This window comes from Enhydra lutris, unplaced genomic scaffold, assembly GCF_002288905.1.
Source record: "Enhydra lutris kenyoni isolate GAN:26980312 unplaced genomic scaffold, ASM228890v2 scaffoldscaffold9, whole genome shotgun sequence".
Classification (NCBI taxonomy): Eukaryota; Metazoa; Chordata; class Mammalia; order Carnivora; family Mustelidae; genus Enhydra; species Enhydra lutris.
In genome coordinates, this window is record NW_019154093.1 from 10,569,729 (window position 1) to 10,589,071 (window position 19,343).

Below are 19,343 nucleotides of genomic sequence, written 5' to 3' on the forward strand. Positions count from 1 at the left end.
GCACTATATAAGTGCTTGATATTATCTGTATTTAACTGGTGGTTAAACAAGATTTTCCTTGCTTCTTCTAAGTGAGACCTCTGGCTAGGATTTGAAAGAAGGGAACCACAAAACACCAGAGCTAAAAGGAGCCTTAGACACTGTGACAGACAGACACTATATGACCCACAAAGCCTAAAATGTTTACTATCTGGACCTTAACAGAAAAAGGCTGCCCATCCCTGATCTAATCTAATCAGTTCTCCTCCCTAATATAGCCAAAGAGGAAACTAAAGCCCAGGGAAGGCAGTATCCATTCCCAGGTTATGAAGTGAGTTAGGGGAAAAGCTGGGCGGGCTTAAAACCCAGTTTCCCCAGTGAGTAAAACTGCCTCTCAGGGCTAAAAGAGGCTAAATGAAGACCGCGGAATAAAGCTGTAAATTAGGAAAGAATTCCGCACCTGAAGAGTTAAGCAAATCATCTAATTCTAATCAACGGGCATTTACTGAATACTATAAGCCTGGGAACCACTAAAAAACCAATGTTTTTTAGTGCTCTCCAGGTGACTGCAATGTGCACCTGAGAGCAAGAACCACTGCTATAAGAATTGTGCAAGGCACTAGCAAGATGTAAACCAAAAAAGGAGAGAAGGAAACTGACTGGATAGCTTGGTAGCTAACCAAGAGTACCAGCCCCGACAATGTAGGATCCCTTATTTCCTCTGCTACATCATGTGTAGGGATCCGCAAGGGAAGAGCAACAGGCACAGTGAAGGCAAGGACGTCTTGGATATACCTTCATTCACACTAGAACGTCAATAATATTTTTTTAACCACATCTGTAAGTTCCAACGGTTCAACAAATTATAAATCTATTACAACATTCTCACTTTTTAAAAACAAGCTCTATGCCCAACATGGGGCTTGAATTCACAACCTCAAGATCAAAAGTTAAACTCTCTACTAACTGAGCCAGCCAGGCACCCCTATAACATTCTCTTTCTAAAAGAATGTTAAAACCAACTTGTACTTCTAAAAAAGTGTACAAGAACATACAAATTCAAAACATTTATGACAAGACATCTGGGTGGCTCCGTTGGTAAAGCATCTGCCTTCAGCTCAGGTCATGACCCCAGCATGCTGGGATAGAGTTCTGCATGGGGGTCCTTGCCCAGCTGGGAGCCTGCTCCTCCCTAATGTCTGCATCTCCCCCTGCTTTTGCTTCCCCCACCTCCCTCTGATAAATAAATAAATAAAATCCTTAAAAAAATAACAAAACAAAACATTTATGACCCAAAAAATCATACAAAAGACAAATATGACCAACTGAAAAAATACTTCCAACACCATGAGTCTGCACAAAAGATTAAAACTTAACAATACACAAAGCCTCTTACAAATCAATAAACACAAAAATGAAAACCACTATATAGACATGGACACACACAGGTATGAGCAAGACATGCAAAAAAGAAAAACACAAATGGCCAATGCACGCTTGAAAAGAAAATTAACCTAAGAAATGAAATTAAAATGAAATCCACTTCTTGTTTACCAAACTAACAGCAATGAAAAGACAGGTAACACACAGAATTGCAAGAGTAAAGGAAAACAGACATACCACTGTGCAAACTTTCTTGAAAGCAGTCTGACAATATGCATCTAAATACAATGGGCACCCACTCAACAACAAAAAGACAACCAACCCAATTTAAAAATGAGCATAGGACTGGGCACCTGGGTGGCTCAGTTGGTTAATCTCGAGGTCCTGGGATCCCCAATCAGCGGGGAGTCTGCTCGGCTATCTGCCCCCCTCCCCTGCTTGTGCGTGTGTGTGCACCCACACCCACGCTCTCTCTCAAATAAATAAAATCTTTAAAATGTTTTAAAAAAATAAAAATGAGCACAGACCTAAATAGGTATTTCTCCAAAGAAGATATACAAATGGGCCCTAGGAAATTGTAAATCAAAACTACAAAGCAATACCACTTTTATACCCAGTAGGATGGCTATATTAAAAATAAAGGGGGAGGGTAACATTGGAGAAGAGGTAGAAAACTGGTACCCTTATACATTGCTGATGGGAATGTAAAATAGTATAGCCATTGCATAAAAACAGTTTGGCAATTCCTCAAAAAGTTAGACATAGAATTACCATATGACCCAGAAATTCTACTCCTATAATATATACTCAAAATAAGTGAAAACGAGTGTGTACATGTTCACAGCAGCACTATTCTTTTTTTTTTAAATATATATATTTTTTATTTGTTTGACAGACAGATTACAAGTAGGCAGAGAGGCAGGCAGAGAGAGAGAGAGAGGAGGAAGCAGGCTCCCTGCCGAGCAGGGAGCCCGATGTGGGGCTCGATCCCAGGACCCTGGGACCATGACCCGAGCTGAAGGTAGAGGCTTTAACCCACTGAGCCACCCAGGTGCCCCACAGCAGCACTATTCTTAACAGCCTAAGGTACTACTGCCCATCAACAGATGGGACAAATTGTGATCTATACATACAAAGGAAAATTCAACCATAAAAAGGAATAAAGTACCAACACGTGCTATAAGTGTAAGTGAGAGAAGCCAGACACAACAGATTATATGATCCCATTTATATAAAATATCCAGAATAGATAAAATCTCTAAAGACAGGGGCGCCTGGGTGGCTCAGTGGGTTAAGCCTCTGCCTCCGGCTCAGGTCATAATCTCAGGGTCCTGGATCGAGTCCCACATCAGGCTCTCTGCTCGGCAGGGAGCCTGCTTCTCCCTCTCTCTCTGCCTGCCTCTCTGCCTACTTGTGATCTCTCTCTGTCAAATAAATAAAATCTTTAAAAAAAAAAAATCTCTAAAGACAGAAAGCACACTGGTGGTTGCCAGGGACTTGGGGGGAAGGAAAAATGGGGGAGTAACTGCTTAGGGAAATGCAGAATAGATGCTTAATGGGTATGGGGTTTTCTTTTGGGGTGGTGGAAATACTTTGGAACTAGAAAGAGGTGGTGGTTGTACACCACCGTGATATACTAAATGACACTGAATCATTCCATTTTTAAGTAATCTCTACATCCAACGTGGTGTTCAAACTTTATAACCCTGAGATCAAGAGTCACGTGTTCTACTGATAAAGCCAGCCAGATGCCCCTGAATCATTCACTTTAAAATGGCTGATGTTGGGGCACCTGGGTGGCTCAGTGGGTTAAAGCCTCTGCCTTCGGCCTAGGTCATGATCCCAGGGTCCTGGATCGAGCCCCGAATCGGGCTCTCTGCTCAGCGGGGAGCCTGCTTCCTCCTCTCTCTCTGCCTGCCGCTTCTCTGCCTACTTGTGATCTCTGTCAAGTAAAAAAATAAGATCTTAAAAAAAAAAAAAGTTTAAAAAAAAAATAAAATGGCTGATGTTATGTGAATTTCACCTCAATAAGAAAAATAATGTAAGTAACCTCTAATAATCTTAGAAAATTGGAAGAAGTGGGGGGAAGGTAATGTGTACATCTTCTCATCCAGTATTCCTATTCTAGGAATTTATCCTGAAGAAAGAATCACACAGTCCAAAAAGATATACGTGTGAAGATGTTCATCTCAGCATCATTTATTATAGCAAAAAAACAACCCTCTAAATCTCCTTCAATAGAAACCTAGCTAATAACAATACACCTATAAAATAGACTACACAGAGATTAAAAACAGAGAAGTAGAAAGTTGGAGAGCTTACATTATCCAATTTCAAGCTTTAATATAAAGCCACAGTAATCAAGACAAAGCAATATTGGCAAAAAAAAAAAAAAAAAAATAGACACACAGATCAATGGAAAAGAATGCAGCCCAGCAATAGACCTGCACAAATATAAACTGATTTTTGACAAAAGTACAAAGGCAATTTAATGGAGAAAGGATAGCCTTTCAAAAACAGTGCTGGCACAACTGGACATTCATAATATCTCATCCCCTATACAAAAGTTTATTCAAAATAGCTCATAGACCTAAATGTAAAATACAAAACCACAGAACTTTTCTTTTTTAAATAAAACTTAAAAAAAAAATGGTGAGAAAATCTGCATGACCTTGGGTTTGGCAATTTTAGGATAGGAAATCAAAGACACAATCCATTTAAAAAGAAACGAGAAATTGGACTTAGTGAAAATTTAAAAACTTTTGTTCTGTGAAAGACACTGAAGAAAATGAAAAAATAAGCCACAAAGCAGGAGAAAATATTTGCAAATAACGTATCTGATAAAGGATTTGTATCCAGGATATACAAAGAACTCTTAAAAGTCAGTAAGACAAACACACCCCCAAAAGATCTGACAAACACTTCAAAGATACACAGATGGCAAATAAGCATATGAAAAGATGCTCAACATCATTAGCCTTTAGGGAAATGTAAATTGACCACCAAGAGATACCAGTACACACCTATTAGAATTGCTAAAATTTAAAAAAAAAAAAAAAAATCCTGGAGAGAATACAGAAGAACAGAAATTCTTATTCACTGCCGGTCAGAAAGCAAAATGGCAAAGCCATTCTAGAAAAAACTTTAGTTTTTATTTTATTTTTTTTTAAGATTTTATTTATTTATTTGACAGACAAAGATCACAAGTAGGCAGAGAGGCAGGCAGAGAGAGAGGGGTAAGCAGGCTCAATCCCAGGACCCTGAGATCATGACCTGAGCCAAAGGCAGAGGCTTTAACCACTGAGCCACCCAGGTGCCCCAAAACTTTAGTTTTTAAAGTTAAACCATCAGCAGATGTCTGTAACAGCACAAAGGAAGTGCTAACAACTTGATGTCCTCTCATAGGTGAATGGACATACTAGGGTAGGCACATCCGTACAATGGAATGACACTCAGCAATAAAGCATAATGGACTCATGCAACAACATGGGAGAATTTAAAAATGTACTTTGCGGGGCGCCTGGGTGGCTGTGGGCTGGGCATCTGCCTTTGGCTCAGGTCATGATCCCAGGGTCCTGGGATAGAGTCCTGCATCAGGCTCCTTGCGCAGCAGGGAGCCTGCTTCTCCCTTTCCTTCTGCCTGTGGCTCCCCTTGCTTGCGCTCTCTATGACAAATAAATAAATGAAAGATTTAAAAATAATAAATAAAAATAAATAATAAAATATACTCTGCTAAGTGAAAAAGTCGGACCCCAAAGGGCTCCATATTGTATGACTCCACGTACACTACATTCTGGAAAAGGCAAAAGCATGGCAATAGAAAACAAATCATTGGTGGATGAAAGTCGAGATAGGTAGAAGAGCTGACTACAGAGGCCACGCAAGGCAATTTTTAGAGTGATAGAACTGTTCAATATGGTACTGTAAAGGTGGGTACCTGACTGTATTTATCAAAACCCATAAAACTGGGGCACCTGGGTAGCTCAGTCGTTAAGCATCTGCCTTCGGCTCAGGTCATGATCCCAGGGTCCTGGGATCAAGCCCGGCATCTGGCTCTCTGCTTGGCAGGAAGCCTGCTTCTCTCTCTCCCACTCCCCCGGCTTGTGTTCCCTCTCTCACTGTGTCTCTGTCAAATAAATAAAAACTTAAAAAAAAAAAAAAAACATAAAACTGTACTCAACAAAGAATGCACTTTACTGTAGGCAATTCTTTAAAAAAAATAACCAGAATGTCTGGGGAATCCCAGGATAGAATACAGACTGCAACAAATGAATCTACTTGTATTACAAATGTATAGCATGACTTCACTGAAGGGGAGTGGAATGGAGAAAAGGAGCTTACCTAAGTAACTGTGTAAAACGTTCTTATGACTGGATACTATAAGGCTAAAATGAGCAAAAAGAACTACACACAAACATTATACCTAATTGGGAAGTTTGTTTCTCACCTAAGTAACTATTGCAAACTACTATACAGGTTGTACAAACTGGTAAATACATTATAGACAATGAGAACCAAATTTCTTACTCTCTGAGAAAGAAGTCACAAATGGGCAAGGAAAGAAACACTAGAGTGAATCTTGTGGTGCCACAGTAGAGTCAGAGATACTGGTATAAACCCATGTTTATTTTCATATATACGCAGATACTGACATAAACATAGAGATTTGTGTATACATGGAATAGTGCACATATATATGTTTCCTAGCTTAAATCCTCTCCCCTTCAGTGTGGGCTAAACTTAGCACCTCATTTCTTTCTTTCTTTCTTTTTTTTTTTTTTGAAGATTTTATTTATTTTTTTGACAGAGAGAGACACAGCAAAAAAGGCAGAAGCAGGGGGAGTGGGAGTGGGAGAAACAGGCTTCCCGCTGAGCAGGGAGCCCAATGCAGGGCTGTGCTGGTATCATGACCTGAGCCAAAGGCAGACACTTAACAAGTGAGGCACCCTGGTGCCCCAGCAATTCATTTCTAACAAATAGAGTACAGAAAGGGACTTCACAGTGGCGAAATCTGGCATACACATCCCAAACTAAATGATCAAGGTTAACATCACCAGAAATAAGTCATATTGCCATCATGCCCTGATATGATGTAATGAGAAGGGTACTTCACCTCTGTGGTATGCTTTCCCAAAATCTGTAATGCTAGTGTAATCATAAGAAACCATCAGACAAACCCAAAGTGAGGAACAGTCTACAGAAGAGCTGACCAGTAGTACCCTTCAGAAGTCAGAGACTGGAAACACCTGAGAAACTGCTACAGACTGGAGGAGCCAAAAGAGACACGATGACCAAAGGCAACATGGGACCCTAGATAGGATCCCGAAAACAGAAGAAAGATATTAGTAGAAAAACTGGTGAAATCTAAATAAAGTCTACAGTTGAAAGTACTACATCTATGTCAATTTCTTAATTTTGGCAGATGTACCAAGATGATATATGATGCCAATTTTAGGAGAAGTTGGGTAAAGGGTATATAAGAACTCTCTGCTATCTTTGAAACTCTTATGTAAATCTGTAATTACTTCAAAATTTAACAAACAACAATAATAATGTAGAACAGAGTTTCTTTTTTTTTTTTAGAACAGAGTTTCTTAACTTCAGTATAATATATTGATATTTTGGGCAAAATAATTCTTTGTTGTGAGGAGCTGTTTTATGCATAGTAGGATCTTTATCAGCACTCCTAATCTCTACCCATTAGATGTCAGGAACCCATCTCCCCAGTTGTTACAACCAAAAATGTCTCCAGAAATTGCAAATGTGCCCTGAGGGGGCAAAATAACCCCAGGTTGAGACCACTGATGTACAGTTACATTAACACATAAAGAGGGCCGCCTGGGTGGCTCAGCGGGTTAAGCCTCTGCCTTCAGCTCAGGTCATGATCTCAGGGTCCTGGGATCAAGTCCCATATCAGGCCCTCTGCTCAGCAGGGAGCCTGCTTCCCCCTCTCTGCCTGCCTCTCTGCCTACTTGTGATCTCTCTGTCAAATATAAATAAAATCTTTGAAAAAATAAAAAATAAAAAGATAACATACATAGGAACACCTGGGTGGCTCAGTGAGTTAAAGCCTCTGCCTTCGGCTCAGGTCATGATCCCAGGATCCTGGGATCAAGACCCACATCGGGCTTTCTGCTCATCGGGGAGCTTGCTTCCCCCTCTCTGTCTCTGCCTGCCTCTCTGCCTACTTGTGATCTCTGTCTGTCAAATAAATAAATAAAATCTTTAAAAAGAAAAAAGATAACATACATAAAACCAACATAAAAACATAAAAATATCCATAATATATTGTTAAGCGGGGGAAGAGGCAAGCAAGATACAGAATATGAAATGTATGGGGCGCCTGGGTGGCTCAGTGGGTTAAAGCCTCTGCCTTTGGCTCGGGTCATGATCCCGGGGTCCTGGGATCAAGCCCTGCATCGGGCTCTCTGCTCCGCAGGGAGCCTGCTTCCCCCTCTCTCTCTGCCTGCCTCTCTGCCTACTTGTGATCTCTGTCAAATAAATAAATACCTTAAAAAAAATATATGAAATGTATGAGTCAATTTATATAAAATTGGATGAACCTGAGGACATTATGCTAAGTGAAATAAGCCAGTCACAAAAGAAATACTTTTGATTCCACTTATGTGAGGTACTTAAGAGCAGTCAAAATCATGGTTACGGTTACCTCTGGATGCTAAGACTATGGTGATATATCCTTTGTACTTTTCTGTGTTAATCTGGATTTTTTTCAAGAAGCATGTCTCTTTTTTTGAAATCTAAAAGGCTTTGTTCTCTATCATTTTTTCTCCTACTTCCAGTTTAATAACCAAAATCCTAGATTGTGCCTCCAAACTGCCAAAATGGTTACCTCTTCTCCCTAGCCACAGTCCAATGCCAGCCCCTCTCATCCAGGCTCATGTAACCAAATTCTTAGCTTGTTATCCCTCTCTAACCCACTCTTCATTTCACCATCAGAATTATCCAATGAAACAGATTTACTGTCCCTTCCATGTTTAAAACCCCACATCTCCTGGCATTCCTTTCAAGGGCCTCTACAGTTTGTTCACAAGGTCTTATATTTTTAGTTTCACCACCAACTACTGTCCCTCAAGCATCCTCTTGCCAGATAATTGCTCGTCACTCCTTGAAAACACACATGCTTTGCTCATGCTGTTCTTTGGTCAGGAAAGTCTTTCTCCTCTGCCTGATAAAATGTGTACAGTGACACAGAGGAAAAGAACGGGATGTGGGGGCACCTGGGTGGCTCAGTAGGTTAGGCGGCTGCCTTCGGCTCAGGTCATGATCTCGGTGTCCTGAGATCAAGACCCACGTCAGGCTCCCTGATCAGTGAAAAGTCTGCTTCTCCCTCTCCCTCTGCTTGTGCTCTCTCACTCACAAGCTCTCTCTCAAGTAAATGGATAAAATCTTAAAAAAAAAAAAAAAAAAAAAGAATGGGATACAGGATGGACAAATATAAAGAGGGGGAGGAAAAAACACAGAAAAGCAGAGATGAGGGCTCAAGAAAGTAATTTTCTGTAGGGCTGAGATAATAATAGTGCTTACCTCACAAGGCTGTGGTGAGGAGATTAAATTAGGTAATATACATCAAACTTTTAGAACAGTACCTGGCATATACACTATAATTGTCTACTATGTTGTGATGATGATGATGATGATTCATGGTAAGACCTTGAACTCTGGATCCTACAATGGGGAAATAGCAGTGGTGAAGCTCTAGCTCAGAACCAGAACCCCAAAGGGAAGCAAGGAGGCAAACAGGACCACAGTCTGATTCAAATTTATCTGAAGAATTCAAACTACACAAGAAACCAAAACCAACTTAGGTAAGCCACATACAAATCACATAGGTGAATTCCTATTTACCCCAAATAACCTGCATGTCTCGAATGTATACTCCTTTTGAAGAAGAGCAGTTTCAACGCCTTGCCCCAGGCATGGAAACATCAGGGCAGCATTTTATCCTCACAAATCGGAACCTGCAAATCCCATCTATGCTCGCCTATGGTTTCTCATTTGGCCAGTGGCAACTTCTCTTTCCTTACATAACATAGGATGTTTGATTCCAGAGTTCTTCCCATAGCTGCAAAAAAAGTGAATATACAGTATATGAACAACCCACCCAGGTTTAACACTGTAGGCAAAGGAAAACTAAATTCAGTCACAATGGAGGTGATCTAAGGGATCTAGAAACTTATACAAATTTTTTAGATGAGTCAAAAATTTTGAGATTTCCCTCTTAGCCTCCTGTCAGGCTAAGGTTGTTTTTTTTTTTAAAGATCGCTTCTGGGGGCGCCTGGGTGGCTCAGTGGGTTAAGCCTCTGCCTTGGGCTCAGGTCATGATCTCAGGGTCCTGGGATCAAACCCCAACATCAGCCTCTCTGCTCAGCAGGGAGCCTGCTTCCCCCTCTTTCTCTGCAAATAGCCTCCAGATAGCTCCCATCTCTCCTGGGTAACAGGTTTTTGTGACTTTTATTTCATGTCCTACTAAGCCACTGTGATCCACCCTCCCATCTCTCATCTCATATCCCTCACCCATGCATCCCAGATCTCCATTGAGCACTATCAGACAAACAGTCCTTTGGTTTAAAAAAAAAAAAAAAAAAGCTCCTAAATTATGTCCCAAAGCAGACAAAAAGAACGCAGAACTCCGCATCTATTAGATGACACACAGCCTGCTCACAAGTCAGACTGCCAAAAATCATTTGCTTCTCCTCTTGTAGGTTTAGACAAACACAAAGGGAACTGTGCTCCTATGTATGACTACTGCTTCTCCACAGGACTTGAAGAACTAAGGCATTAGAGATACTTCCTCTCTATAAACCCAAATAGAACACTTTGTTTATTTTCCTCTTGGCATATAGTTGGCAGTCTGCATTTCCAGGCAGTCATTGTACATCTTTTGGCAAGTGCCTTCATGTTTCTCAGTACAATGTTTCACCCAGTGACTGAAGGCAATGCATTGTACCTTGAATTTACATGCCAAGAAAAAGACTCAGACTGAAAAGAAGACCTTCAGTATCATCTTCCTGCAATATATCAGACACTACACCGGAGTCAGAAGACCTAGATCCAATTCCCAGGTGTACCAGTATCTTGCAGCGAGATCTCTAGCGTGCTCTTTAATCTTCTGGGCCTCAGTTTTTCCATCCTGGAAAACAGGGATTGCATTACCTGTCCCTCCTTAAAAGCAGACTCTTACCACTGATTAACAATATTTAGTTTCTATAATTTGTGAAATTGGGGTTTGGAAAACTCAGGAAATTAAGCACAAATGTTGTTTTTCACTTTTGAAACACCTGCCATGCAGAAATCCAAAGCAGAGTCCAGCAGTAGTCCCTAAGCAAGTAATTCCTCAGAGTGTTTCTGACGTCCCACTCAACAAATTAAGTGCATGAGAATGAGAAGCAAAAAGCCAGGCAGGACCTTCGTATGCTACATGGCTACAGAGGCAAGTCACCATTAGGCTCCATGACGACATTATCATTCTAGACATACTACCCTTAACAATCCACTGTCATTTTCCCTCAAAGAAGCTACCTCAATACTTAAAGCACTTACTTATTCAATGTTTACAAAAATAATCGCTTTCCCTGGAAGGGAACTGCCCCAATAGGGATGGCCCTACAGTAAAGGTAGCACAAAGGGATCTCCCTACAGTTAAGGTAGAACAAGGGGATAACAAAGTAAGTATGAGGTGCAAGACAATTTAAATTTTAAGACAGTGTTTTGGGGCATCTGGGTGGCTCAGTCGTTAAGCATCTGCCTTCAGCTCAGGTCCTGATCCCAGGGTCCTGGGATAGAGCCCTGTGTGGGGCTCCCTGCTCAGCAGAAAGCCTGCTTCTCCCTTTCCCACTCCCCCTGCTTGTGTTCCCTCTCTCAGTGTCTCTCTCCCTCTCTCCTCTCTGTCAAATAAATAAATAAATAAAATCTTAAAAAAAAAAAGTGTCTTGCAATCCTTTTTGAATTACTATCACACTTACAAAATACAAAATTCTAGACATCATTCCAAAAGGATTAAAATGCAAATATTTGTTTTTTAAAAAATCAACCTGGAACCTTGAAAGAACATTCTAATTATCACACTTTCTATTTGGTTACCTTTTGGTCTGTGTGGCTGTATAACAAAGTTTACTGCTCCATCTAGGCTCTCCACAAGGCCAAGTTTCTCTTTGGTTTCAGTAAACATTCTCTCCAGGTATCATTAAATTACTGACATTAAATTATATCTCTTAGTTGCAGCAAGTTTTATCCCCTTAAGCCACCCATTACGTGGCCACCACTAAGCTCCAAACACTCCACCAGACAGACATCACCACGAATTCACACTACAACTCACAATATGAACCCTAAAATACATTTTCAATCCTGATGAAAATGTAGCACACTCCTGGGAAAGAAGAGTGGCACACAAGTTAAGAAATACTCTCAGGGGGGCGCCTGGGTGGCTCAGTGGGTTAAGCCTCTGCCTTCGGCTCGGGTCATGATCCCAGGGTCCTGGGATTGAGCCCCACATCGGGCTCTCTGCTCAGCAGGGAGCCTGCTTCCCCCTCTCTCTCTGCCTACTGCTCTGCCTACTTGTGATCTCTGTCTGTCAAATAAATAAATAAAATCTTTAAAAAAAAAAAAAGAAAAAAGAAATACTCTCAGGGTGCCTGGGTGGCTCAGTCATTTAAGCATCTGCCTTCAGCTCAGGTCATGATGCCAGCATCCTGGGATTGAGCCTCACATCAGGCTCCTTGCCTGGCTGGGGGCCTGCTTCTCCCTCTCCCACTCCCCCTGCTTGTGTTCCCTCTCTCACTATCTCTCTCTCTCTCTGTGTCAAATAAATAAAATATTTAGGGGGAAAAAAAAAGAAATAACTGTCTAATGACTGAGCACCACTGCTCCTGCCTCATCTACAGGGGATGGTTTTCTCTGGACAAGGCAGTGGGCATGGAAAGTAAACAACGATGTTCAACTCCAGGTTTGCTACTTACTGTAAGACCTTATTGCAAAGCCTGTTTCCTTACCTGTGAAATAACAGTATCTACCTTACAAGGTTATTTTGAGAATATAAAGCATCTGTAAGAATTTTATAAACAAATCTGCTCTACAAATTTAAGTTATTATTATCATTCTGCCTGTGTATTTATTCGCAATTGAAAATGCTCTTTCAAGGAGCTGGTAATCCAACACTAAGAATGTCATTTTTTTTTTTTTTTTAAGAATATCACTTTGTACACCTGAAACTGAAAATGTAATGTGTGTCCACTATACTTCAATTCTTTCTTTAAACATCATTTTGTTCACATGCTTACCAAAAATTCTGAGTCAACCTCAAGTCACTAAAAAATGCCATCTCCCTTCTCTGGATAAAAAACAAGTGAAACAGGGGCGCCTGGGTGGCTCAGTGGGTTAAGCCGCTGTCTTCGGCTCAGGTCATGATCTCAGGGTCCTGGGATCAAGTCCCGCATCAGGCTCTCTGCTCAGCAGGGAGCCTGCTGCCCCGCCCCCTCTGCCTGCCTCTCTGTCTACTTGTGATCTCTCTCTGTCAAATAAATAAATAAAATCTTTTAAAAATTTAAAAAAAAAAAAAAAAAAAAAACAAGTGAAACAGGTAACAGGGGCATGTAAGCAAAGGTAGAAATGAAGAACTGTGTATGGCCACGTAAATGGGGCTGTGATACTTTATATCATTATTTAGACTGAAAAGTAAAATCAAAGGTCAAAGTTTTCCAATAGGGACCAAGAGGAAATGTTACAAATATCCATGATATAATCAAAACTAAACACAACCTGGGGCACCTGGGTGGCTCAGTGGGTTAAAGCCTCTGCCTTCGGCTCAGGTCATGATCTCAGGGTCCTGGGATCAAGTCCCGCATTGGGCTCTCTGCTCAGCAGGGAGCCTGCTTCCTTGTCTCTCTCTCTCTGCTGCTGCTCTGCTTACTTGTGATCTCTGTCTGTCAAATAAATAAATAAATAAATAAACTCTTTAAAAAATTAAAAAAAAAAAACAAAAAACAACTAAACACAACCTATAGCCAGTTCAGAAAGCTGGATAATCTTCAAAGTGTTTTCATACATTAATTAATCCTCATGGCATCCCTAGGATGAAAGAAATTTAAGTCTTATATTTCAGTTACTTACATAACCACAGGAAAAAAATCTGAATGGATCAAGATGTGCTGTTTTTTTTTTTTTTTTAAACATTTTATTTATTTATTTGAGAGAAGAGAGAGACAGTGAGAGAGAGCATGAGCGAGGAGAAGGTCAGAGGGAGAAGCAGACTCCCCGTGGAGCTGGGAGCCTGATGTGGGACTCGATCCAGGGACTCCAGGATCATGACCTGAGCTGAAGGCAGTCGCTTAACCAACTGAGCCACCCAGGCGCCCCAAGATGTGCTGTTTTAATAAGGAAAGCCAACAAATATTTCATCCGGGGCACCTGGGTGGCTCAGTCGTTAGGTATCTGCCTTCGGCTTGGGTCATGCTCCCAGGGTCTTGGGATCCAGCCCCCATCAGACTCCCTGCTCAATAGAAAGCCTGCTTCTCCCTCTCCCACTCCCCCTGCCTGTGTTCCCTCTCTCGCTGTATTTCTCTCTCTGTCAAATAAATAAATAAAATATTATTTAAAATATTTCATCAAATATTAAGGGTCTACCATATCATCAGCACTATACAAGGCACATTGACATGACCTATTTTACATCAAACAACACCTCTGGCAACCTCAACCTTAAGGTACACAGTTATGAGAAAAGAAACACTCCTGAGATATGGATAACAGCTATTACAGAGCTATATACGGCACTCATGGCCAGAACACACTAACTTACTTAAAAACAGATGTAAAATTGGGGCATCTGGGTGTCTCAGTCAGTTAAGCATCTGCCTTTGGCTCAGGTCATGATCCCAGGGTCCTGGGATGGCGCCCCATGTCAGGCCTCCTGCTTCACGGGGAGTCTGCTTTGCCCTCTCCTTCTGCCCCTCCCCACCGTTCATGCTTGTGTGCTCTCTCTCAAATAAATAAGTAAAATCTGAAAAAAAAAAAAAAAAAAAGATGATGTAAAATTAAGATGATTTACTGGGAACATTCCCCTGACAAGGACTGTTTGCTATATGAGAAAGATAGGGAACAGGGATTGGTGGTGTGTTATTTTATTTTTTATTTTTAAAGATTTTATTTATTTATTTGACAGAGAGAGAGAGAGAGAGACAGTGAGAGATGGAATACAAGCAAGGGAAGAGGGAGAGTGAGAAGCAGGCTTCCCGTGGAGCAGGGAGCCCAACATGGGGCTCAATCCCAGGATGCTAGGATCATGACCAGAGCCGAAGGCAAATGCCCAATGACTGGGCCACCCAGGCACCCCGGTGATGTGTTATTTTAAATGGAATGATCAGAGAAGGCCTCAGTAAGAGGACATCTTAGTAGAGACATGAATGAAGAGAGAAAGCAAGCCACATGGTTAAATAGAGGAATAAGTGCCACCAGGCAGAGGCAATAAGTACAAGAGTCTTGAAGTGGCGTCACACCTGCTGCACACGCTCCACCCACCCAGCAGACTTTCCCCTTGGATGTCCTGTTGCTACTCCCACTGTGCCCTGCCAAATCTTCCTGATTCCAAGGCTCACCAGACTCTCCCAGGCATACAAACCTGAATCCTCAGTCTATTATGTCCTTCATTCTTCTTTCAGCAATCAGTGACCAGCTCACTGTAACATGACTATACCTTCAAAAAACGTTACATCTTGGGGCACCTGAGTGGCTCAGTAAGTTAAGTGTCCAACTCTTGATTTCATCTCAGGTCATGATCTCAGGGTCTTGGGATCAAGCCCCACGGTAGGCTCCACACTAAGAGAGGAATCTGCTTTAAGATTCTCTCCCTCTCCCCCAGCTTGCTCAAGTACACACTCTCTCTCGAATAAGTATATCTTTTTTTTTTTTTAAAGATTTTATTTATTTGACAGAGAGAGATCACAAGTAGGCAGAGAGGCAAGCAGAGAGAGAGAGGGAGGAGGAAGCAGGCTCCCCGCCCAGCAGAGAGCCCAATGCGGGACTCGATCCCAGGACCCTGAGATCATGACCTGAGCTGAAGGCAGAGGCTTAACCCACTGAGCCACCCAGGCAGCCCTCAAATAAATATATCTTTAAAAAAAAAAAAAAGTTACAGGGCACCTGGGTGGCTCAGTAGGTTAAAGCCTCTGCCTTCGGCTCGGGTCATGATCTCAGGGTCCTGGAATCGAGCCCCACATCGGGCTCTCTGCTCGGCGGGGAGCCTGCTTCCCCCTTTCTCTCTGCCTACTTGTGATTTCTGTCTGTCAAATAAATAAAAAAAACTAAAAAAAAAAAAAGTTACACCTCTCCCTTCCCCCGCATTCCTAACACCCACCCCCACATCCAATTCATTGTGCATACTGTTCACAAATGAATGCTTCTTACACACTGCGTTCATCATGTTACTCATTCTCCATTCCATCCACAATATCTACAATACCTAATGAACATTCTCCTTTCACTGTCCTACATACACACTGTTCTACATATTCACCTAAATCTTCATTCATGTTCCTTCCTTTGACATGCCTTTTCTTCTTATCTATCTAGACTTCACCTTTCAAGTCCCTTTTCAGAGAGCTTTACATGACTAACTACATCAGCCTTCATGGATTTCTCCCTTCTCAGAAACTATATGGTTTAGTATAAAATCTAACATTTGTGGTTTCTCTCCTCCCTACCCCATCCACCTTGCAAAGCATCATTAATATCATAGTTCAAACACTTTATAATTGCTCTGTTTCATGTTTAGCTGGACTAAAACTCCCTGAGGAAGGGGATTATGATTTTCTCTTTCCAAAGGGCCTTGCAGAAAATAGCACTTATATTTTTAGCACCATGCACCATATCTTGTATTAAATGCTTTACGCACTTTATCACATCAATCATCACAATTACGTTGTGTTATTGGTATTCTTCTTCCTATTTTACAGAAGAAACAAAGGCACAAAGAGGTCAGGCTGAAGTCATATATCTTAGAAAAGACAGGGCTGGGATTTGGGGTAAAGTCTGTCTCTCGAAGTTGACACAAAATAAAGGCTGCAAACTAACATTTGTTGAATTATCCTAATCATTTGTGTGTTGATGGCCATGTCACTCCAAATGAATTAATAAAGGTAGAAACCATGCCCAGAGGTTTATCGGGTGTAGTAGGGAGAAGGAATGCCTTTCCTTGCTGAGTACCCATCAGGTAGATACCAGACTCAGTGGTAGGCCTTTCACATCAAGCATCTCATTTACTCTGTAAAAACTCATTAACTGCAAATTATCTTCAATAAATAGAGTTTACAATTCCTCCATCACAGATTTACCCAAAATGTCACCCACTCTTAACCCAAGCCCAAATGCAACCAGATGCCAGGTGTATTACCCTCCTCGGCTACCCTCTAACTCAAGGACGAGGACAAAGCCTCCTGGCTCCCATCAGCCAGTAGGGAGTTAAAAATCTCAACTTAAACATTTACCAGGTGCCTGGCCCCGGCCTCTTCAGGACCGTGCTCTCCATTCTAAAACTCACGCTCTCACTTACTAAGCACCACAGCCCTGGGAGGTAGGTGCCATTTTTTCCACTTTACAGATACATTAAGCTCACGCGGTCGATGGCAGATTCGGAATTAGAATGCAGGTCTCCTGAATATCCACCCTGTTCCATTCCCTCAGGAGTTACTCATAGACGGTAACCGATTTATACCGCTGTCGCTGAGTACTCGAAATAGCAAAAGCGCTGTAACAACTTTCATTCAACAGGTATTTATTGGACGCCTGTCAACCCTGTAGGTTCAAATGCCATCTCCTTCCCTAATTCGCTATGTGACACGGAGAAAGCCGTTTCATCTCCCTAGGTGAATTCCCTCAAGCGTCTATGGAGATAGCATCTATCAACAGCAACGTCGTGAGAAGCAAATGAGATGAGGAAACTGACTCAATCGCCTGACACTCTGTCTGGTACACGGTGGGCACCTAGTAATTATGGGTTCCCTTCACTCCGCCCCACAAGCCTCGGGGTTCACCCACTACCACCACGCGACAGGGCATCCACTCGACCAGAGGCCCGCAGGCGGCCTCTGCGTTTCGCAGGCCCGGGGCCAACCGCACTCTTACCTGCATGGAGTCAGCGCTAACGATTTCGCCACCGAGCCGCTGGCCTAGCTGCAACGCCAGGGTGGATTTGCCGGTGCCCGTGGCCCCGAGAATCACTACAAGAGGCAGTGTCCGTGGCAGACCCCGCAGCCCGGCGCTCACAGAAACTGCTCGTGCAGCCGCCGCCGCCGCCATCTTGAAGATATCTGCGATTGCGCGGGAGCAGCTGTCCCCATGGCAACCGTCAGTGCGCCTGCGCATACCTAGGGTTCCGCGAGGAGGACGAGAGGAGAGGTGGGTGGGGCGAGACCACGGTTTCCAAGCTTAAGAAGCTTCCGACAGGCCTGCCATCAGCTTGCTGGTATCAGAGGCTCGACAATCTTCCTCTCTCCTTTTTGTTTTTTTGTTTTTTTTAATAACTGATTGTCGATTTATTAAATATTTTTTTAAAACTATCTCCTCTCTTAAATGAGGGATGGCGGTCCTATCTCAAGTCTATTCCTGTTGTTTTTTCTTTCACGGCGCCTAGTTCTTTTCTTCATACCACTAATTACAATATAAAAATATATACTGATTTCTCGTGTAGTGTCTGATTTCCATTCCAGGCTGTTAGCTCCATAAAGGCAAGGAACAGATTCTGCCTAGGTCATTGCTGTATCTCCAGTGCCTAGCACAGTGTCTGATACAGAAAGATACCCAATAATTGTTAAACGGAAAGGAGAATGGTTTGCCTATCTACTGCTGGAGCCAGTGAGCTAGATGTGTGGTGTTCTCCAGGATCAGATCTGCCCAGTTCTCAAGCAAGGGCGGCTGCTCTAACATTTTTATCCCAAAACGCAAAGCCAGACACAATCAGAAGGTAGGACAAAAGTTTTCTCCTTTTTGGTGAAAAGAATGCAAGAAATGGGTTAAGAACAGCAAGTAAACAACCCACAAAATATGAAGAGGAAAAATAAGGAAGGAAGAAAGGGTAAAGGAGTAGTAACCCTCAAATTAAAGCGGAGACCAGAGGACCAAAATTCAGGAAACCCTACAACCTGGGATGCCTGGGTGGCTCAGTCAATTAAACATCTGCCTTCCGCTCAGGTCATGATTCCAGGGTCCTGGGATTGAGCCCCACAATAGGCTCCCTGCTCAACGGGGAGTCTGCTTCTCCCTCTTCCTCTTCCTCTGCCCCTCTTCCCCCACTCATGTTCTCTCTCTCTCTATCTCAAATAAATAAAATAAAATCTAAGAAAGAAAGAGTAAGCTTTGAAATCATAGACCACGGTTCAAATCCCAGTTTTGCTACTTATCAGCTGCTGTGTGACCTCACACAATTAACTTTACCTTTTAGCCTCAATTTTATCATGAAATACCTCTCAGGACTGTCATAAGGATAAATTGAAGTTACATCTGAAAAGTACCTGCTACAACACCCAAGCACAGAATGACCACCATTTGTTGAACACTTCGTATTATTATAATGGTAACACCCCATCTGCCTCACTAAAGAGGTAAGAGCAACAACCTAAGGCCAGAGAAATTTTCAGACCATGTAAATTACCTAAATATACATTCTACTAACCCCATGTTAGCCAATTTAAGGGTTAATTTTTTTTCTGCCTGAGATCACTTGTCTCTGCCTAGCTCTCAGGTCATATCACCCAGATCCCTTGGGCCAGAGGAGTTACCCCCTAGAAGTTTAGAGCATATGATAGGCCTGCCTGGAATAAGTGTCGATACATTTCTCCATTGCTTGGATCACTGCTGGCAAATGGCCACTCTTGCAGACCCAGCCTAAACCTTGTAGCCACATGTATTGTTTGGAGAACATCAGAACCTAGGGTACCCTGTCCCTCCTTTTCTCAATCCAGTCTGCTTTA

The 19,343-nt window shown here is 42.2% G+C and overlaps 1 protein-coding gene across 3 annotated transcripts in view; it reads right to left on the bottom strand.

The window, feature by feature from the left end:
• The window catches only part of LOC111143466 (tRNA isopentenyltransferase 1), a 48,109-nt gene extending 30,436 nt beyond the window's left edge, over positions 1-17,673 (bottom strand). For all 3 annotated transcript variants that reach the window (XM_022497227.1, XM_022497225.1, XM_022497223.1), the window contains exon 1: positions 17,500-17,673. In XM_022497227.1, the coding sequence (XP_022352935.1) occupies positions 17,500-17,673 (174 nt within the window). The remainder of the gene's footprint in view (positions 1-17,499) is intronic.
• Between the last annotated feature and the right edge of the window lie 1,670 nt (positions 17,674-19,343).